Genomic DNA, 22,943 nt, shown 5'->3' with positions numbered 1-22,943 from the left:
TAAAAAAAGAGCTGACTTGACTCTCTGTGGAGTGGTACCAGGCGTTTTGAGATCAATCAGAGACACGTTTTTCTCACTTAATCTTTCTTTTTCTTTCTCGTTTTAATTTTTTTTTTTTTATTATCATAATTATTATCGCTATTATCTCTTCATTTTTTTGTGGAAGCAGATCCAGGGCTCACAGGGCCTAGCGTCGGGGATTTACGATCCTGGACCAGAGACGACGAGGACGGCGAAGCTGAATGAGAGACGGGCCTGCAGATATCATCCAGGCAAAGGTGTGAAATACAGAGATTGCAGATATACGAAGATCACACATGACGATGGCCAGTGGCGTGGACGAGCAGATAGATCAGATCTCGCGCTCACGCTTATACTGTGGGACAAGGAAAGCTGCACAACCAGCGAGTCTCAAGAAGAGAGGAGGAGAGGACGCAGAAGATACAGAAGAAGCAAAGAGAGTATAGGAAAAAGCAAGAAAACAGATGGCGTGGTGGTTGCCCCCTGACCTGACCACCAGCCTTCTCTTGCAACGGACGGGGGGGGGAAGGCGAGAGTTCCTGGCCATGCTCTGGGACGAGCAAGGGGGAGACAGACACATGCATTCAGACAGACAGACAGGAGACAGGAGGGGGGGGGGGGGGGATAAACTGCAAGAGAGGTAACGGTGATTATTCCTGAGTTTTCTCGATACAGTGATGATGATGAAGAAGATGATGATGCAGATGGAGATGCAGATTGGAGATTGGAACATGGGGACCTGCAAAAACCTGTCAAGAGGAATTGAAAAATATAAAACAAAAACGCAAAATAAAAAGGAAGACAGATCGGGAATCCGGCCCGCGAACCATCGAGATTAGGGCTTTTTCCCCTAGCAGGGGTTGGATACGAGGAGGCAGAGGCAGAGGCCTCGAAATGCAGCATCAAACAGGGTGACCTTGCTCTCTTCAGCGGGAAGCACGATCAAAAAAGCAACAGGGCCTCTCTTTCCCTTCTCCGTACATAAAACGGTGTTTATACAGCATAATATACGCCGTCAAATACGCACTAGTTGATTTATTGTCCATGCACGATAGCAATCCGGCCAGATGGAAGGCGGATGTGGCGTGGATGTGCGGACATAGTCTCAGGAGAGATGCATACACACACAGATACATTTTCACGCACAAAGAGGAGAAATCAGATTTTGCTGTCTTTCTCCATAACTACTAAAACAACAACGGTTGAACGCCGGTTGAGCCGCTTGATCTGATAAATTCGTGCAAGCAGTTGCTCCGAGACACGGATACGACTGACTGGGTTCCGTAACTCTGGACGTGGCACCAAAATAAAAGGGGAGGAATAACGATTAATATGAGAAGGATATGGGACACGGATGTGGATTTTGGGCCGCTGATCCAGGAATCTGTCACGACAGACAGACTGGTGGTGGTGATATGTTCTGTCTCTCCTCCGTAACTTGACTTTAATGCTGGTGCATGTCCAAAACGATCAGCAAACAAGCCAGAATGACAAGCACTCGCATATACGGAGTACGACGGGTCTGAAATCTTCCAAACCCGGAATATTCTCCCCTGCTTCCCCCATCGTCATCTCCATATATCCATCCCCATCCCACCACAACTGAGCTGAACTAACTAAACTAGTGTGGAATGGAAGTGTAACAATAGGAGGTGAAGCCGAATATCTGGGTCCAAGTTGCCAGCTGCAATGCCAATAGCATATGGATCCAACAAACAACAGACAACTCGCAACACAGGAGGCAGACAAGCGCCCCTCTTTCTTCAAGGTGAGACAGATTAACTATTTTTACTAGATGGCTGCGTTGTAAAAAGTCAGCAAAAAAAACATCCTCCGCCCAAACCACACCATCTTATTGGCGAGGCGGACTGAAAATTATATCCAGGCACTTGGGATTGCTTGAACCATGGCACAACTCCCGGTCAGCTAACAAATCATGGCCTATCACTTGCCTTTTACATCGTACAAGAACCAGCATTCACAAATTATACGCGAGAGCGCATGATTCTATGACTGTATGGCACTGTCCTCATCCCTATCGGTCCCGAGAGACGTTACACTGAAGATCGATACGTTGTCCTTACTCCAGCCATTGAAGGCAAATTAGAAGGGACGAGACACAAGCGAGATCCAATATTGCTGTTGTCGCATATACACAGCTCATTTACTTCTTCCATGTGTTCGGACTGTCAGGTTTGTTGTTTAATGAAAAGAACTACTCTATATATAACAGGGTTTTTGACTGTTAATCTTATGGAGATGCTCGGGATCAGTTACTTACATAAAATTATATACACTAAGGCTGAGGGCTAACTTTGCTGTCTTAGATCGGAACATACGATCGATCGGGCTTACAGAAGAGTCCACCATTCCCCGAGCATTATTTCTTCTCCATACCGCTAAGCCTGATCAACGGGCCGCCTCACCAATTTGGCAGGTGAGCAGGGGAAAATCTCTACATCTGATGGGCTCGTCTAGCGGCTTTCTCTGCCTTCTTCAAGGATATTTAAAATCCGTTGCTACTATACTTCTATCCACCTCGGATCGGAAGAATGAGGCCATCGATAGGACACGGGAACGAGAACCAGCGGGCTCAGGTTCCAGAAGTAATGTAACCATCTTACACCTCTAGCCTGCTTTTGAGGCCACTTTCCTTTTTCGCTCTGGTTGTCCCGTTCCTCTTCGAAAACTCTACGATACTTTTCGTACTTTTACTGCTGGTCCCAGGATGCAACAGGCTGCAGATTGTCAACGGCTGGAGTCGCCAAGGTCTTCTAGGGATCTTTCCCGCCTCCCCAATCCATGATCCCATCCCCGTTTCCGCATGGGAAGGGCCAGAGAAGGGGAAAAGGAAGCCACGAAAAGAAAGGGATAACTATGCATGGGACTTTCAATGTCGTCATATACACTAAGAAACAAAGACCCCAAGTGGAGAAGAAAGGCAAGCGAAGGAGTAACTAAGAGGGCAAAAAAATGACATGTCCATCTCAACGGCCATCTTGCGCTGCCGCCGTTGCCTAACGGGCGAGGCGAGGAGGAGAAAGAGCCGAAAAAGAAAACAGGACGCAGAGCTTGACTTCTCTCGTTTTAATGGCTGGGATTTTCACTTAATCTGCCCTCCCTATTTCTGCTTCGTCAAAAAAGACAGCGATATCCGACATTCTATTGGCGGAATACACTGTTTCCGAGGGATGACCTGGCTATATAATATGTCAGCACATATATATACTGATACTTAATATCACCAGCTCGATTATTACATACGACGAGAGGAGCTTTCAATCAACAAAATAAACCCTGAAGGAACCCTGTCAATAGCCGAATGATCCTCAAGCATCGTCTAATGGGTTTCCATCCTTAAAACAGGTCTGCCAGATACACTTACGTTATGCGTTCAACCCAGCCACAGGTGCTGAAATCTTTTACAACCAAACTACAAAAAACAAGGCTCTATACGATCAAGAGGAACAAAATCTCTTGTCCTCCTTTTCTCCCACATGCTTCCAACATGATCTCTCTATCCCTGCTTGGTGTGATGGAACAAAATATTTCATGCAAGATGTTAACTCTCAAGCTTTCTAGAGCTCAGCCGGTCGATGGAGGTACAATCTTTACTCGTTCACAGCCGCAACGCCTCCTTGCTTATCTGACTGCACCGAAGGTCTAGAGCCGTTCTTTTTGCTGTACACTCTGTCTACTTCTGCTCTCGCATGAAGCATACATCCCGCACATATAGCCCCAGGAAAGGCCTCCGATTCTCTACTCAACCAGCGTACTGCATATGCCCATTGCGCCTTCGCTGCTTGCCCCCCCCCCCATCTTTTATGCAACACGCCCGTTCTTTTTTATCGCCTAATACCATGATGTAACCTAGATTAGGTTGATGCAAAATCCCCATTCCCATCTTGTGTTCCTAGGATATTTTTCAAAAGAGCCCGAAACTAAGCATGGGGGAAACCACATGTACAGTGGACGGGGAAGAAAAAGAAAAAAAAGGCGAGCAAACAAGCAGGAAGAAAAGAAAAACTCCCTGAATAGGGGGCGCCAATTGCGCAAGCAGGGGACGGGGAAAGGACGTTGCAGAACCGTTCCCAGCCCAATCACCTCAGCAGACGCTTGGAGGCCGCTGATATAAAAAGACATTACTACAGTCGGGATTTGTAGGAACGAGCTACGGAGTACTCTACTCCCCATCTTTACCGTCCTTCTTTTCTTCTGAGCTGCCTCCTATCGCTCCCTCGTTCTCGTTCTCCCAATTTCATGGCGGGAGGAAAAGGGGCAGAAGTCCGGTTTCTGGGGGCAGTGCATCGTCATTTAACACCCCTCCCCCCTGGCACACTAAGCGCAAAAAAGTAGGGAATATATTGGCATATTCCTGTGCTATAATATCATACCATCCTGCTTGACTCCTGGCTCTCCTCGGTAACACCATCCGATGATCGGGATTTGCATTCCAATCCCTGCGAATCGTATCTCATCTAAATCTTCATAACGAAAACGAAACCTTTCCGCTCACAAAACTGTAAAAAACAGAGATCTCACACTCACTTTCGGTCTGTCTGCCTGTCTGCCTGTCCGGTCTTTTACGCAGATTAGTATGGATTATCGTTAGCTAAGACTTATGGTTAACAGGTTTGATATAGAACCTTACCCCGTTAAGGTCTAAAAGGAGAAAAATCTCCGAAGCGTTCCCTTCCTTCCATTATCTTTCTTTCTTTTTTTTTTTTTTACTTTCTTCTTCCCTGATTTCACCGTTTTTACGAACGTCGAGGGGCCCTTTGCTCTGCTCGAGTTTCCCCTTTCAGCTTGGCTCCCCGGTCCGTTGTGCTGGGAGATATCCGTATATACCGTCCGTCTTATAGATGGGATATCGACAAATCGGCATCTAGCACAGGGGCAAAGGATGCAAACCCATATCATATCACTAAGGTGACGAAGACAAGACAACTAGTAGAGTCCCCGTTCCATGGTATCGAACGATCGATGAGTATCACAAGGCTACTCCGTATGGAGCGGTAATAATGTACATGTACTCCGTACTTACACAGACTTAGATAGTTAACCCTAATATAGTCTAACTAGTTGGCCGGCGCAAACGCCCAGGCGTGACTCTTCGCTCCGCTTCAACCTTCCGGCCGGACTTTCGGACCTCGATAATCTATAGATAATGCATACATATATGTGAGGAGACAAGGTGGCCCGGCCGTTTCATGGCTTGACGATCCTCTTGGGGCATCCAGTGGAGGAGATGGGGAGATTTAGGCTACGGTTGCCCCTGACTAGGTGGAACTGCAAGGGTTGGATTGACGCGATAAAAAGGGCAGAAGGACAAAAGAAAACATGGTCGGTTTGGAAAGCCCGATGTCTGCATTGGGGAACACGCATACTTTTTATCTGATAGACAGCCATGCTCCAATCAACCCCATAATCCCTTAAGCCAAATCCGTAATTCCAGAGTACATTGACCACATTGTATCATATCACATTCGTGAGGAGAGGAGGGAAGAAGAAAAGAAAGAAAAGGAAAAAAGAACCAACGAGGAGGTTTAATGGCTTGAAGTACGGTGTATACAAGGGTGGTTGGGGACTTTGGACAAAATAAATATAAAAAAAGGAGAGAGGGAAAAAGCAATTCCTTCAGCCTGTCAATGTCAAGACTGAATTTATCTGAATTTCCCTTCATGAGAGGATTCGAGATCGGCGGCACTGGAAACGCTCTGGACGTCTGCCGCGGTTGGACCGTTATCAACTTCCACCGGATCGTCGTCGAGGTTCTCCTTAGTGTTCACTGGTTGGTCAACCTTTTCCCAATCATCGTCATCTTCGAGGTCTCGAGCAGTGATGGTGCTATTATCTTGGGCCAGCTTTGCCTTTTTAGCCGTGGAGCCACTACCCTGAGTCACTGGTTCAGATGTTGGCGCATCAGGAAGACTGGCGGCGAGGATCTCGGGGGTATGTGGAACGCCAGCTCCAGTTTCTGTTTCTTCTGCCTTAGTGGTCGTGGAAGGCGGAAGATCCTGTTCAGTGGGAGGGAAATATTGACTATAGCATCAAAATTCAGTAACTCGTTAGCTGGATTGTTTTCTTTTTCGATTCCTTCTTTTAAATTATTTTTTTTGCTATCCCTCCCGGTTCAAATACCCATGGTGGAGAACGGTTGGAGAACGACAGAAGGGGAAAAAAAAAAAAAAAAAAAAACGTACGGGAGGAGCATATCATATGCCCTGCAATCTTTTCTCTCAAAAGTACAGAAGATGACCCTCTCCAATGACTCGGGATGGGACTCAAGGAACTCTCTCACCACCTTGATCGCCACAGTGGCCGCCTCGACACTTGGATACCCATAAACCCCGGTACTAATCGACGAAAAGGCGATACTCTTTGCCCCATTGGCGACTGAGAGTTCCAGGCTGCGTTGGTAGCAGCCTCTCAGCAACATCTCTGGTCTTCGCACATCACCCCGACCAGGACCTCCACGAAACCTTTCCATCACGTATACGGGTCCCACGGCATGGACGACCTTTTTGCATGGCAATTCATAGGCATCCGTGATCTTGGCATCACCCGTCTGGCATCCATCAAGTGTACGACACTCTCGCAGCAGGTTTGGGCCCGCTACTCGATGGATGGCCCCGTCGACGCCTCCGCCACCGAGAAGGGATTCATTCGCGGCATTCACGATGCAGTCAACTTCGAGCCGGGTGATATCATGGGTTACATGGCTGATGATATCGTTGAGTCGTTGCGATGGCGTGGAGACCTGCGGGGTAGCCGCTGCCGTAAGATGCCTAAGACGATAGAGTAGAGACAATGTAGGGATTTCAGCCAGGGGGAGGATAGCAGACGCCATTTTCACGGTCTTTTTCTCTTGCTTGTCTGTGTTGTGGATAGGTTGACGTAGAGGTGATGGTAGCTACCTGTTAGTGCAGGCAGAACAGTTTGATATGACGTTTGTCCCACGAGGATCACCGATCACTCTGAATGTCTGCAGCCCAGGGCTGTCTCTATGAAACTTGTGGCCCTCACCATCCAAATATCTGTATGTGCGGCCGTCTCTCTTTGACTTCGTCCTCTCACTATGTCCTTTCAGGCCGTCTTCTTCCTTTGCTTGTCCCCGTCTGCGTCTGCTTCTCTTGCATCTTCGTCGAAGCTGTCGAAGCTCCTGTGGGGAAGGTAGGTTTCCACGTGACTGGACCGTTTAATAAGCGGTATTTTATTTATCCGTATTATGTAATACATATCTTAGTCAACCTGCTTAGGTCAACCTTAATTATTTTTATTTTTATCTTTTTCTCTATCTCGTACTCTATCTTACTCCGGACGGATCCATGAAGTGAGCTCGGAGATGCAGGAAAGAGATTGAAGGATACGGGAGGAAAAGGAACAGCAGAGATGCAGATGACAGAAGACAGGTCTCAGGGGAAGTTGTAGCAGGCTGTGACAGATGTACTCTGCAGAACCTCGGCTGCCGTCAGTTGCTTAGCCATGGATAAGGTGCATATCAGACCTGTAACACAGCTTGCTCGCGTCTTCCTATCACAAGCTTTCATGCTCCCTGGAACATCTACTAACAATTACACGTACGTAAGTAGTTACTTCGGATATGGCATTCCACCTGGCAGGGCAGATCTGATGGATCTCAAAAAGCAGGAAGAGAGAACGTTTTCTCACTGTGAAGAAGCTTTTATTCTCGTCTGAAACCCTGTTCGGTTGTTGATTACATGGACAACTATACTCCGCTCATAGCAAATGGTAAGTACCAACCCCCTTTTCTATCGGATAAATCGTATAATAACTCACAGAGTTCTATAGCGGAGGAAGAAGCCGACCAAAAAAATTAGTAACAATAATAAACATATAAAAAGCTTTTGAAAATGCGGACCTTCAATCACTCACCAGCTACAAAAATCGGGAAGAGCTTTCCCCCACAATAAACGGCCCACCGACTGGCTTGTGGATCGTGATGCGTGGCTGAAGTTGTTTAACACATCTTTCCCGAAAGTTAGAAACTGGCCGTTGACACTGGCACTATACTCCGTACTGGCGCTTCCTTACCCTTCATCTCCGGGAAAAGGCCACTTTTTAACAAGGATGAGGTGACAGGGCGTGAAGAGGTGGCATACTAAGTGCGCACTAAGATGCCAACAGCTCCATATTGGGTGGGGAATTAGCCTTCCCTGATAATAAAACAGGCCTACTAACACTATAGTTATATCTCGAAGCAGTTATGACCTCTCAGGCCTTCGAGCATGTTCGGCTAGACCTACTGGCAAAGCTTTCCTAGGCTCTTAGCCATCGACCGAGGCAGGCGATTCTGTTTCTCTCCTTTTCTTCTTTGGGAACACAATTCAACCAATCTTGCCTGCGGGCGCTGATATTGGATCAATTTACCCTGCACTCGTGGCGACAAGTTCAGGCTAGGCAAGACTTTCCCTAAAAAGGCAAGCTTCATTGCATACGCTTTTTTTCAGCATATCACTGGTGATATTCATCTCTTCTCCAGTTGAATTTTATTTTCCCCCATTTTCTATATTTTGTATTGGATTTTGTTTGTCTTAAACTCTGCCGGTTCTTCGATTCAACCTGCTTGGACCAGACCCCCCCTTTTTTTTTCTCACTCTTTTCTTAACCTTTTAACACATGCTTCCAGCAGTCCCGAGGAATTTGGGCATTATCTAGCTCAGCTGGTGGAGACCTTAAAAGCTCATCACCTATTGCTTCGTTAGTGGTATCCGTACGATATGGCTTCTATGATCTTTCTGGTAGGTGTTCTCGTTTCATAATTGGCGTATCGAAAGAAGAAGCTCTCCCACGAAAGAAATCCAGCTGTCGACGGTGGAGTGGCGGGTTCTCATTATTTGTGGAATGCCTATCGGTTAGGTCGCCGGCCACAGCTCAGGATTTGCAGCTAGTCTTCCCATGGAAGGTCCATATCCATGGGCAATGAATCTGTTCACGGCGATTTCCGTGGCTATCAAGACTGATATTTTTCTCATTTGCAATCAACCGAGGTCTACAAAATATCGTCCGTATGTCGATGGGGAAGCCTCTTCTCAAGCCTTGTAGTTCTCCCTGCCTTCCTGCATATTCCAGACTCGGCCATCCCGACAGTTTCTGCCGTTTGTGGTGTTGCAGTTTATTCAGATGAGATATCTAAGGCTTTTTTCTTCAACCCATACGAAATACAGAGTACATGATGTCTGAATCAATACTCAGTTTGACGTTTAGTTGCAGCGTCAGAGCCTAAAGTCTGCCCAATAACCCTTTCATCTGAGCCCGGACTCATTGGATTTCTGTCTCCCTCCCAGGCATTTCTGATCGGTTTGCCCTGCACCAGCCGTGCTCCTTCGGGCAAATTCAGCTGGGATGGCACGCCTTCACAGCCGCAGACAAGCAAGCTGAACCAATCCCTGGGGAATATGATGGATTCAATAGTCAGATGCGTCAAGGAGGCCAAATCATCCGGCCAATACCACACTGTATCCCTCAACCAAGTTGGCATTGTTCTGGTGATACACCATGCATCGCATCCTCGAAATATCCTAGGAGCCGTTGGCACAGACTCATGGGCGGTGAAGAAAGTTTTTTTACGCTTATTGACACTATCAATTTGGACTACCCAAGCGCAGAAAATACATCCTCTCGTTTATTACATATGATACATGGATGCGGCTCCCGTTTTAAAAGGCAATGGCTGTCTGTAAGACAACGAGATCGCATACATACAGACACTCCTTCACTCCCCCAGTCCCACCACAATCGCCAAGTTACACAGCGCATGATACGGTTGTTGTTACATGCATCATTCTGCTATCTCCTGGGACCATTATATTTTCTTTTTTTCGTTTGAACATGAGATTATCGATTGTGGCTCGATGCCATCCCATCTCAGGTGCATCCAAGCATATGTTGGGAGGCTGTATCGCTATAAGTAGCAACAAAAATTGGGGATCAGTGCACATTCTTTTATGATCACCCTTGTTGTCCATAAAGGCTACAAGAGGACAGGCTCCTAGTGCAATATTTGCTCGGAGCTTTCTCTTAGTGAGCGACGAGGCGTCTAGTTCCTCGATTGATCAGCTTTAAGTTGCGATCAAAATGGATACCCAGCGATAAAACATAATTGCTTGTGTGAGAGCAGAAACCTTGATTCAGTTCGACACGATTCTGGATATTGATTAGTACGCTTTCTTGAAGGCTACGGGTGACTTGCTTGCCGCGAAGTAAACTTCAGCGCTGTGCTATGTGCTATGTAGCGTATATATTTCGATACAGGCTGGGTTGTAGTGGTACATCATCCTTCAGGCTGAAGATTATTTATGTTTCCTTTCTCTGAGTCAAGGGAAAAAAAGGAAAGAAGAAAAGGCGGGGGTGCATCCCGAGGTTGGATCGGCTGGCTGATCTTCGATATGCGGAAGTCAATGGAAGAGAGAACACTTGACACAGGGAGCTGATCAGGATATTACTTTCTTTTTACGTATTCCGTCCGTACATATTGAGTCTGGTACGTGATCGAATGAGATGCCTTCATAGAGCGTTGAAGTGCGATGCAGTTAGAGCTCTGTGGAAAGAATTACATATGGCAAATAGGAATAATAGGAAATATGAAGTCCTGCCAATTTTTCGACCATGGCTCTCACACACAGATGAATGCTGAGTTACAGATTTGAACCTCCATGACTAGACGCGACCGGCCTAGGTGGGATTTAACTTTCATATTTCACAGGTAAAAGGGTGGCGGTACATAATGTGCTTGGTGATCTGTGGATAACCTCGTTTGTGTAGATAAATTAACGAGTACATGAAATGGAAAAGGCCGGGTATCTGGAGGTTAAAAGAGGACAGGTTGCTGCGAGATTCTACTTCTCTCATATGAGAATCAGTGTTGTAGAGGTACTCCGTACTACATTGAGAATTAGCGTTTAGTCCTGGAGACACCATTGATTGACGCCCATTTTGGGGGGATACATACAGGAATGCATCTTTCACTTAGTTGGTAGCCTTATCGCTCTCTTGATCAGGTAGCGGTTCTCCAAGGAGTGTAGCTAGCGCAAGTTGGGCATCACGGCAGAGTTTGGTTCTCCGAGCCCCCTTCTCCAGGAGGAATCCCGCAGTAGCGATCTTCTTGCGAGCTGTAGCCACGGCAAGAGGAGTCATATGACGGTCATCAAACTTATTTATGGGGCAACCAGCATCAAGTAGAACCTGAATAGCGTCAATATGGTCGTTGAAAGCCGCCTGATGCATGGGATAATAACCCCATTTGCCCCTAGGCCATCTCCCAGTGTGAGTGGCTGCAAGTGCTTTCAAAGCAGCTGCACTGCCAACCATAGATGCCAACTCCAAAGCGTTTCCAAAATGCATGTCTACAAAGAAGTTTCGGTCCGGCTTGGGTCCTATCATTCTGGTGATAGCACTACCCAGGTTCATCACGGCAGCCCATTCGAGGGGGGTATGAGTAACAAGCATGCTGGTCATGTGGGCGGTTTCCCATGTTGCTACTGGGGATTTATATGCGTATTGGCCTGGTTTTATACCGGCCATCTTTTTCCACAAATAAGGCTTGACCTTGAATCGATATAAAAACGGAGTGATTGCGGCGTTAAGGCGTTTGTTACAGCGGACAAGTCGACCCACGTCAGACATACCAAGTTCTGCAGCAACCATGCACAGAAGCTCAGTAGAGAGACTCATCAGAGTGGCTCCGCTAGCCGGGGGAACTTTGTTGCAAATAAGAGCCATTGATAATCCTATAAATATAGTCAGTTAAAGGATAAATGTTGACGCGTTTTTAGAAAGAGGATAAGAAAAAATAGATAATACTTACATGAAGATAATTTAACGCGAACCACTGCCTTAAATTCACCACTCTAAGGTAAGTTGAGTAGAAAAACCCGCTACACTAGAGTGCGGGGTCTAGGGCTGCAGGTATGGGTAATAACAGTTTAAGTACTTCTCTGCAGCACTATATGTGGGAGTGAATGTTGTATCTGAGTCATTAGTGCAGACAGAGGTAACAATGCAACAAAAGTGAAGAGTTTGAGGTTTTGTCCTCTCAGTAAGGCTTGTAGCTTACGTGATAACAATGTGAATAGCAGCCATTGCAATTTAGCATGACAGACTTCCATTGTTTAATAACTTATATACCATGTTCCTTCTATAGAGTAATATATAGAAGTTGTCCATAAAATTATATAGTAAGGCTCCTCTATACCTTATAATAAACATGATACATAGCTGAAGTTAGATCTTGACCGACGGACTTGAACGGTATACAATAAATAGGACATGTTATCTCCTATGTATCCATAATTCCACCAAAAGCCTCGATTAAATGTATACATGTGGTATTCTGGGTATAGATGGTATCTCACACGAACTTGCAGATGTGAGGTTGACAACTTGCAGTCAAGATTGAATTTCAAGGTTGCATCCTGATGCCAAGACCTTCTTATCTTATCTGATCTGGGCAACCTCACCTGCAGAAATTCCCAGCCCAAAATAGGTACAAACCACGATCAAAGAGCATGAGATATAGCAACAGGCCTCCAGAACAGGGGTTTTTCCTCTACTCATGTTATCACTATTGAATGGATTCTTTATACCATCGGCCTCTCGCCTTTCCCGATTGATCCTGAAGAAACCAAACCCTGGTATTATCCACCGATTGTCGCACCCAAACGCAGCTCCTTCCAGGTTAAAATCGCATATATCCAAGCTCAATTCGGTACACAAACGATGTTCAACAGCTGCATCTAGCAGTAATGATTCCAAAACTCAGCACCATGGCAATAATATTACGAATAACATGGATGGACCGCGGGGTCGCTCACGATATTCGTTTGGCAGAAATGCTGCACTCGACACATTTTTATTCACAATCCAGGGGTTAGCTCTCTTCATAGTTTTCCGCGAACATGTTTTGGATGTCAAATGGATCAGCGGTGCATCTATGTCACCATATTTAAATAAGGGCTACAATATCGACAATATCGATAGCGAGATGGTGCTCGTGGACGTCACATATGCCACAAAGCTGCATTTAAGAAGAGGAATGGTGGTGGTATTCCCGTTAGTATCCTCCCAATTATTTGTATTCCAACTATTTGATGCTAATCGATCGATATTACATTTAGATCGTTGCGCGGATCTAGTTCTAGGACCGAACCAAGCAAATTGTCTGTGAAACGTATCATAGCCCTACCGGGCGATGTTGTCACCACACGACCGCCGAAGTCTGGAGAGGGAGACCAAAAAACCCAGATTGTTCCCTGGAATCATGTTTGGGTCGAAGGTGACGCAACTGATCCCGACTTGTCTTTTGACAGCAATACCTACGGCCCTATATCTATGGGTTTGATAAAGGGGCAGGTTATGTGCGTCTTACGCCCTAAATGGAGGACTTTGAAGTGGTGGGAGTGGGAGAATGAAAATGATCTTGTGGAGAGTGGTGGAGATTATGGAAAGAGCCAAAGGATGAGGGTCAAGAAAGATGCAGTTACTGTTTACGACCCTAACATGACCTAGTCATGTTACGTACGTGTCTGTAGGTTAAGACCGGATTCCAAAAAAGACAGTGAACTGGGCACATCTAGATAGGCTAAACATGATCATACATCTTATGAAGCCGGTAACGATGATCGACTTGTACCCGTTAATCTCCTGATACCGGTGCGGCGCGATGGAAGTTAAAATACTGACTGGGTAACCGAGATGTAACCGAGATGTGCATAATATCCTAGTCTATCAATCTATTTTACTTTTTTTTTTTTTACTCATAGCCCACCATTTTGTCTTGTGGAATTGATTGAATCCAGATATTTATGTATGTAATCTTCACCAACCAACGGGGCTGGGTATACATCCAACCCGAAGACGTGCTTGCCAACAGGGCTTCCCTTGAGTAAATCTCCGGCGGTCTCGTCTGTATAGCCATCAAGAACAGTGGTGATACGGGCTAAGGGGCTCTTCGGGTTAAGGGCTGCATACTCAAGGGCACGACGATGCCACTGACTGAAAGGGAGTACTTCCAGATTACCACTGGCAGCACCCATAATCCCGAAGAAGGTGTCAAAAGTGGGCGCGCGCGGATTCACAAAGTCGTAATCTTCACCAATGCGTCCCTGGTCCTCAGTCATAATCATGGCAATAGTGCTGCATAGATAATCGACCGGGAGAACGCTGGACAACGTGGTATTTAAGGATGGAAAAGCTCCCAAGTCAAGGCTCCCCATAACAAGATTATTCAAAAAGTCGCCACGATCAAGACGGAAGCGGCCATTAGTACCTGAAGCAGCGACAAATGGCAGGCGATAAGAAGAAGCTACCGCTCCGCGGAAACGAGCGGCCACAATCATTCTCTCAGCAAGATATTTTGAAGTACCATAACCATATTCTCCATCAAGTTCAGTAAGACCATAACCTAAGTGAATAGGCAGTGTGGAAATTGTTGAGACAAAATGGACCGCTTTCCCACGTCCATGAGAAGCAAGACGCAAAATTTCGTGCGTACCCAGAATATTGGGACCAATATAGTCTTCCAAAGGACGCATCCAATCCACAAGAGCTCCTGAATGAATTATTGCATCGACTACATCAGCTAGCTCATCAAACATATCCTCGTGAAGGCCAAGGAGTGGTTGAGAGAGATCGCCAATGATAGAGTGAATCAACGATGCATACTCCGGTTTCCAAAGACCATATTCCCGTAGTGTTTGCGTCATGCGTTCTTGAGCTTGATCTAGGTTACTAGAGCGTATAAGACAGTATACAGCTATGCCTCTTTTGAGAAGTTCGTGAACCATGAACGCACCAACAAACCCTGTTGGTCCTGTCACAAACACAGCTTTCGGAGTATTTAAACAGGAAAGAGGATATTTTGTTATGTTTTCAAATTGGAAGCTTCGGTCTAGCACACCCCTTTTAATAGCTGCCATATCGACATGAGGAACAGATTTTGGTGCCGAGCCGTTGGCCTTCATCCCACCATTTGACTTGGCCTCGGCGTTGGATTTGGATATGCCATTAGTATGTGACACACCGTTGGAACCTGGTGTGCCATTGGTGCCATGGGTGCCATTAGTGCTGGTGCCATTAGTACTGGTGCCATTAGTACTGGTCCCATTAGTACTGGTCCCATTAGTGGTATTAGTCTTTGGAGTGCCATTAGATCTGGAGACGCCTTTGGCCTTTGGCGAGAATGTTGAGCCGATGTCAGTACTGTCTTGCAAAAGGGATAGGATAAATTCGCTAAGTGACTTGAGATTTGGGCGAAGAAGTGCCACGTTCGGTGGTAACGTCATGCCGGTCAGAGTTGCTAGATGATTGCGGACCAAAATAGCGGTTAAGGAATCAATTCCTAGTTCCTTTAGGGGCTGACTGGGGTCTATTTCATCCATCTGAGCATATCCCAGTGCTTTACCTATGGCTTTTCGAACAATGTGGAGCACAATCCTTCCGTGTTGCGCAGGAGCAGCATTTGATAACAAGTCGCGTAGACTCATGTCGGTATTAACCGCCAATTTGTCATTCTGTTCCCCCAATATTGAACGTAGGAGCGGGGGTATACCGCCTTGTTCTCCATAATAAGATTTAAGCCGTTCCAAGTCCAGAACAGCGGCTATGGTGAGTGGTTTTCCACATTGAACTCCTTGCTCAAACAGTTTTAGCCCGTCTTCTGGTTCTAGATAGCCTAGCCCAAGCTGCGAGAGATGGTTACGAGTTGTTGATACGAGAGTAGTTGCCATGCCATCTCCACCCCAGACACCATATGCTACTGAGGTAGCAGGCAAGCCCTGGGAACGTCGCAGGTAAGAGAGGGTATCAATAAAAGAATTAGCAGCAGCGTAGTTTCCAAGGCCGGGTAAGCCCATGATACCAGAGATAGATGAGAACATCATGAAGATATCCAGGTCCATGTCCTTTGTTAGTTGATGTAGGTTCCAGAGGCCATCTACTTTGGGTGCAAATGTTGTGGCGCATTTTTCGGGAGTTAAGGATGATAAAACGCCTGAGTCAACCACCCCAGCTGCGTGAATCACGCCTCGTAGAGGTCTATCGGCAGTAAACTTCTGCATAACTAGTTTAAGACTGTCGAGTTCCGAAACATCACAGCGAACTATGGTAACGTTGGCACCCAATTTGCTAAGCTCAACAATAAATGCGTCGGCTCTAGCAGATACCTTACCAGTCCGAGACAACAGGACTAAATCACGGACTCCATGGCAACTGACCAGCCGGTGGGATACGCGCTTTCCAAGATCACCAAGCCCTCCAGTGACTAGCACTGCGCCATCTGTTCGGAGTAGTGGCTTTCCAGCAGGTGCTGAGGCCAAGTTAGTGCGTTCCAGATGTGGTACAAGTAACTGTCCCTTGCGAATAGAGATTTCTGTCTGACTATCCGCTGCCAGCGCCGTTCCAAGGGCAGCCAGGCTGGTCTCGTCATCCACGTCGACTAGTCTAAGATGCAGTTCGGGGTGCTCGCTTCTCGTGGTCCGCATCAGGCCCCACAGCGGCCCGGCCCCGAGACCAACTGGCTGGTCTCCAACGCCCGCACCGACCGCACGCCGAGTAACCCACACAATTGGCGCGGCAAAACCAATATTGCTTGCTTCCTGCAGATGAGCCAGGGCTGCTGTCGAGAAGGCGTGCGCTTTCTGAACGACATCGGCATCAGAGTCCCAGAAAACTAGAACGCCATCGAGCTGCATGGCATCCTGGAGCTTAGCAATTTGAACCAGCTGAACTCCGGAGCTTTCCAAGGCTTGATGCGCGGCTATCACCCATGTAGTTGCATTAGATAAATTGAAAAGACCCCAGATGCCGCGAGGCAAGGTTTCGTCCACGGAGAGTTGGCGCCAGTTTATTTCAAACATTTTATTTTCCACTCCGCTTACGACCGTTCGAGAGTCATTTCTCTGTGTGAGACCATTGAGCCAGCTGGCTTTTGTTGTAGGCTGGTAAGATACGCGCTGGAAAGCGTAAGTAGGCAGGCTAACTCTTTCACAGTCAAAAGGCTTAAAATATTCAGCCCAGTTGATGGGTACATGTCGCATGTGTAACTCGTGTGCGCTATTTTGGACGACTGAGACTTCATCTGCTCTTGGCTTTAGGGAGGGCAGCCACAGAGCCTTGCTCATTTGAGAAATATCAGAAACACAGGCTGCACCCAGTCCACAAAGGGTCGAGCTAGGTCCAATCTCCAGGAAGACATTAGCTCCTTGTTTAATAAGTTCCTGGAAAGCATCACTAAATCTAACAGCCCGGCGGGCCTGTTGGACCCAGTATTCCGCACATTGAGGTTCACCAGCTGCAGCTAGTGAACCGGTCATGCTGCTGATTATGGGTATCTTTGCCGTCTCAAATTGGAGATCCTGAGTCACAGCTCTGAAGGCATCCATCATGCCATTCATATGGGCCGAGTGGAAAGCATGGCTAGTATCGAGCAGTTTTGTCTTACGGCCCATCCTAGCAATATGGGCTGTTACAGCCTCAACCGCCTCAGAATTCCCAGATATAACAGTTTGTGAAGGTGTATTATAACCTGCTATTTCAACCTCCTCTCTCTTGCTCAGTTCGTTCACCACTTCTTCAACCTCGATGCTGCTGGCTTCTACTGAGGCCATCTTCCCTTGACTGGGAAGGCTTTGCATCAAAGATCCGCGCATTGCCACCAGCCGACAAGCATCAGACAAGTTCAAAATACCTGAAACATGAGCTGCTGCAATCTCTCCCACACTGTGACCAAGTAGAAAGTCAGGCTGTACGCCCCAGCTCTGCCACAAATTCCAAAGAGAAACCTCAAGAGCGAATAATGCGGCTTGAGTGTAGTCGGTTCTGTTGAGTAATGAGGCATGTGTGCTTTCCGGTTCGGCCCACATTACATTAAGAAGAGGGATATCCAGTTGCGTGAACAGGGCTGCAATGTTATCTATCGATGTTTGGAAAACAGGGTAGACGGAATAGAGCTCTTTGCCCATCCCGAGTCGCTGGCTACCTTGTCCGGTGAAAAGCATACCAATCTTTGGCTTCCCGACCTCATTCACATTGAAAAGTTTGTCAGAGCTCGAGCTTACAGATGCCAGAGCATCCAGCATCTGTGCCTTATCTCTTGAAACTACTACCTGTCTGCGTTGGAGGTGGGTACGAGTAGTAGCCAGTGAGAAGGCAATGTCAATTAGGCGGTCATCTTTTCCAATGCCACTCTCGATATGTAACCGAAGTTTCTCAGCCTGAGCTTTAAGGGCTGATTCACTGCCCCCAGAGAGCAGGAACGGAATAGCGCTAGGTACTAAAGTGGGCAAAGTGCAACCATTTTTTCTGGCGAGAAGCTTAGGAGGCTCTTCCACGACGATGTGGGCGTTGGTGCCGCCAATTCCAAATGCACTTATACCAGCCCGGCGTAGTCTGTGATCCCTAGGTGGCCATGGTTGAGGGGCAAGCACCAACTCCATGTTGGCCCCTTTCCAGTCAACTGACCTGGTAGGTTCGTTTACATGTAGGGTTTTGGGTATGATATTATATCGCATTGATAAAACCACTTTTAATAAACCAACGAGGCCGGCAGCAGCCTGAGTATGCCCAACATTTGACTTCGCAGAGCCTAACCTCAGAGGGTCTGAACTAGCGCGTCCATTTCCAAAGACTTCAGCGAGTGCTGTTGCCTCAATAGGGTCTCCAAGTTTAGTCGCAGTACCGTGAGCTTCAATATAGTCAATATCGCAGGGTTTCATTGCACCTTGCGCCAGGGCTGAACGAATAAGCTTCACTTGGCCAGGGCTGTTGGGTACTGTTAGACCGGCACTGTAGCCGCCATGCATAACAGCGGTACCGCGCAATACAGCATGGATGGTATCACCATCTCGCCGAGCATCGGACAGACGCTTCAGCACGATGGAAGTAGCACCTTCACTAAACCCTGTGCCATCTGTATCCTGGGAAAAAGCCCTGCACCGACCATCTGCCGAGAGACCACGCAGTTTGCTAAACTCGACGTGTATGCCTGGTGTGAGAAGAAGGCTTACACCACCAACCAGAGCCATGTTGCACTCACCCTGGCGCAAAGCATTGCAGGCCAAGTGTGTGGCTACCAACGAGGAGGAACAGGCGGTATCAACTACTAGAGACGGGCCTTCTAGACCGAGGGTATAGGACAAACGGCCCGACATAGCGGCACTAGCACTCCCGGTGATTGAGTATCCCTTGAGATCAGGAGGGGTGCTATTCGTTGTTCCGTTGTTGCTCACACCAATAAACACGCCTGTTGCACTGCCTCGCAGCCTTTCCTTGGTATAACCAGCTCGCTCAAAACTTTCCCATCCCAGTTCCAGCATTAGATTTTGTGCTGGATCCATGGCCTGCGCCTCACGTGGAGAGATTCCAAAAAAAGACGCATCGTACGAATAAACTGAGTCCAGAAAACCGCCTCGGGCACAATATGAGGTACCTTCAATATCAGGGTTTGAGTTGTATAGTTTAGCAGCGTCCCAACGATCCTTAGGAACATCGATAATGGTGTCTCCACCATTCTGCAGTAGCTGCCAGAATTCCTCTGGGGTTGTCACGCCACCAGGCAATCGGCAGGCCATGGACACAATTGCAATGTCTTCATGACTGCCAATAAATCTATCGTTTGCTGTATTGAGTTCCTGATTGCTGGTACTTTCCATGCCAATACCAGTCAGATACGCAGCCAATGCCTTGATTGTGTAATGCTCAAATAATTTTGGCGTAGGTATAGGCCGGTGCAGAAGCCTCTCCAATATTGTTTGCATGCGGATGATACGTACAGAATCACCACCTAGGTTGAAAAAGTTATCTTCTATGCCAAACCGGTCGTGTCCAAGAATATCTGCCCAGATTGCCAGCAACTGTTGCTCCAGCTCGGAGGTTGGTTGCTTCGAAGCCTGGCTTTGAATAGCTTCTAGTGGGTTAGGAAGTGCTTTGCGATTGACCTTTTCATTGGGTGATAACGGCAATGCATCCATTTGCACGAAGAATGCTGGCAGCATATACGCCGGAAGGCGCTCTGCCACCCATGGCCGTAGAATGGTATCAAGCGAAACATCGCTGCTCAGGGCCCCATCCAATACACAGTAGGCCACTAGACGGTCATCATGGCTGATAACAACTGCCGCAGACACACTCGCATGGTCGAGAAGGACCGCTTCGATGTCGCCAACATCGATACGGTGGCCGCGGATCTTGACCACGCCGTCGATGCGGCCCACAACTTGCAGCTTTCCAGGCGCGAGAAAACGGCCGAGGTCGCCGGTTCGGAAAAACAAACCGCCGTGGAAAGGATTAGCGAGGAAGCGCGCGCGTGTTAGCTCGGCGTTGTTGCGATAGCCGTTCGAGACGCTGCCGCCGCCGATATATATTTCTCCCTCGCAGCCGACGGGGGCAGGAGACAAGTTGTCATCGAGGACATAAATCCGCCCGTTAACAACAGGTTTCCCCACGACAATATCGCCCTCTCCCACTCTCCCGACGCTGCCATAGGTTGTCTCCGACGGTCCGTACACATTCCACACTGAATCAGCAGCGGCAAGCAAACGGTCCGCCAATTGGCGGGTGAGAGGTTCACCTCCACATATGATCTTGGACAGTCTTGGGTCTCCTTTCCATCCCGACTCGAGGAGCATTGTCCAAGTTGCTGGGGTAGCCTGCAAAATAGTGACATGATGCCGCCTCATTAACTCTAAGAGCTCCCGCGGATTTTTAACGGCAGTGGTATCCGCAATGACCATTGTGGTACCTGAAACAAGCGGCAACAACAGCTCTAGGGCTGACATGTCGAAGGATATTGTCGTTATGGCAAGCAAGATATCATGCTCATTGCAACCTGGCTCATATTTCCGCAGCGAGCTCAGAAAATTGGCAGCAGCCCCATGGCTAATTTCAACGCCTTTTGGCTTCCCAGTTGAACCAGATGTATATATTACATATGATAAATCATGTGGTTGTATATCGGCTTCCAGATTTGTGGTATCAACAATCGAGCTGTCCCTTGCCTCGTCCACGCTTATGCAAATATCTTTCCAGCTTGCCAAACCCTTGCTCGGACTACCACTTAAAAGGATGAGCTTAGGACCAGCATCACTGACCATTTGGTTGATGCGTTCAGCGGGAAACAATGGATCTATAGGGACGTATGCAGCACCCAGCTTGAGAACAGCTAGGACGACCACGATAAGATCGATAGATCGTGACACAGCGAGGCCGACCAAGTCTCCATGCTTTAAGCCTCGTTTTATGAGGCTTCGAGCGAGTATGTTTGCAGATTCGTTGAGCTCAGAGAAAGTTATCTCTGTATCTCTATGAATTAGAGCCGTGTTCTTTGGGAAAGTATCCACAATCTTCTCAAACAGTTGGTCCAGACGACCACCAAGTAAAGAAACGTCTTCAGCGGCATTGAAGTCGTAAACAAGGCTCTGGTAGTCCTGGTCGGAGAGAGAACTTGTCCTTTCGTGATTAAGCATCTCGGTAATTCAGGGGAAAACAAGTAAATTTTCTATATGATAATGACTTTATTTTCTAGGGCTAGTAAGTGATGTAAGTGATGTTTTTCTTTGACAATCTCTGATATTGACCTCAGTGCAATTGGCTAATATGACTATTTAAAGGCGGAGGATGGCCTTCTCGCACACAGTAGGCGAGATGCAAACCCATGGTCTCACCTCCTTTGACCGATTGGCTGATAGAATGTCCTTCCCGACGGGGCACACTGCATTGACGGCGAACCATGTTGCTTTGACTAAACGGCAAGTGCAGGCTAAACCGGAGTCCTTTTTTTTAAGACATGACGGCTTGACTGTGAAGAGCGCCACGTTCTGTTGTTTCTGGATATCCATACCTCCTACTTTTTTTTTTTTTTTCGCCCGAAGGCTGATGTACCCAAGCTATCCACAAGGTGCCAGCCGTATTTACGCCCAGTTGTTTGCATGGCATTATTGGTACACATTATTATCCCGTCCTTACGCCTCATGCATCTCACCTGAGGAAGATGATCCGTCGGGTATAGCCCCGGAAGCTTCGTCGCCCCGAAACAACCAAGGGCTCAGAGTTTGAGGTGCCGTATAGTCGGAGGAATGGAACGTGTTTACGTTGTAGAGACTGCCGTTTTATCCATAATGGGCTACGCAGACTCCAGGCTTGTGCTCAGCGACCCTGAGCTATAATGTCGATTGTTATCGAATGGCCGCCGTGCATGGACACATAGACACATAAATATGCAGGGGGGCAATATGTAACCTCTCCTAGGCAAAGTATATGCACAAGCTGTGGAGGCCGGTTTGTTCGACAGCTCCCGAAGCTTAAAGTTTAACTTATCTAGTGGTCATCAAGGTAACTAAATAACTAGCTACATGTCTGTCCAATCGGAAGGGGCTTGCTTATGCCCCAAGTCTTCAATACCTGCTCCCGTTTCCGGGAGAAATGGCCAAAACAACAGAGTATACACCTGGGCCCCCAGTGGGTTATGCGTGCCCCTCTCAAAAACTTCGCAGAAATTACAGATCAAGTGTTCAGTTGGCAGGTTCTTAGTTCTAGACTCTGGTTCTCTGCACGATGGGGTAACTAACTAGTAAGTTAACTCGTTGATCGCTAAAATATTGAGCAGTTGGACAAGTTTCAAACCCGTCTGCAGGTGGATAACTTTGACATGCACTCCAACTCTTCCACGTCACTAACTCTCATTCTTTCCGCCCTTATCAAATGTTTATGCCGTGACAAGTTGATTTTGACGGGAAAGTGTTTTTATTCCGTACCAATCCGAGCACACTCCATGCGCCGAACCGGATAATACCCAGTAGTCCACGGCTCAATGGCATCTCCAGGTATATTTATTCTCTGGGTTGGTCATGTTCATCACATCCCCTCATAAAATTGCACAGCTCAAGAATCGCTCTTCCTTATCACCTATC

At 47.3% G+C, this 22,943-nt stretch overlaps 4 protein-coding genes across 4 annotated transcripts; 1 reads left to right on the top strand and 3 right to left on the bottom strand.

Annotated features, from left to right (window-relative positions):
• Positions 1–5,684: 5,684 nt before the first annotated feature.
• ARB_07847 (uncharacterized protein) lies at positions 5,685–6,871 on the bottom strand (the record flags this gene model as incomplete). Its single annotated transcript, XM_003014081.1, has 2 exons — positions 5,685–6,063; positions 6,225–6,871. The coding sequence occupies 2 exons, from the start codon at positions 6,869–6,871 to the stop codon at positions 5,685–5,687; spliced, it is 1,026 nt and encodes a 341-aa protein (XP_003014127.1).
• Positions 6,872–11,010: 4,139 nt separating this feature from the next.
• Positions 11,011–11,763, bottom strand: ARB_07846 (uncharacterized protein; the record flags this gene model as incomplete). The annotated part of the gene is made up of 1 exon (XM_003014080.1): positions 11,011–11,763. The coding sequence occupies one exon, from the start codon at positions 11,761–11,763 to the stop codon at positions 11,011–11,013; it is 753 nt and encodes a 250-aa protein (XP_003014126.1).
• A 1,066-nt stretch (positions 11,764–12,829) lies between these two features.
• On the top strand, positions 12,830–13,548 carry ARB_07845 (mitochondrial inner membrane protease subunit Imp2, putative; the record flags this gene model as incomplete). The annotated part of the gene is made up of 2 exons (XM_003014079.1): positions 12,830–13,092; positions 13,182–13,548. The coding sequence occupies 2 exons, from the start codon at positions 12,830–12,832 to the stop codon at positions 13,546–13,548; spliced, it is 630 nt and encodes a 209-aa protein (XP_003014125.1).
• Positions 13,549–13,796: 248 nt separating this feature from the next.
• ARB_07844 (uncharacterized protein) lies at positions 13,797–21,500 on the bottom strand (the record flags this gene model as incomplete). Its single annotated transcript, XM_003014078.1, has 1 exon — positions 13,797–21,500. The coding sequence occupies one exon, from the start codon at positions 21,498–21,500 to the stop codon at positions 13,797–13,799; it is 7,704 nt and encodes a 2,567-aa protein (XP_003014124.1).
• Positions 21,501–22,943: the final 1,443 nt, after the last annotated feature.

Source organism: Trichophyton benhamiae (assembly GCF_000151125.1).
Source record: "Trichophyton benhamiae CBS 112371 chromosome Unknown Abenha-G-c-312d04.f1, whole genome shotgun sequence".
Lineage (NCBI taxonomy): Eukaryota > Fungi > Ascomycota > Eurotiomycetes > Onygenales > Arthrodermataceae > Trichophyton > Trichophyton benhamiae.
This window is presented reverse-complemented; position numbering and strand designations above follow the sequence as displayed.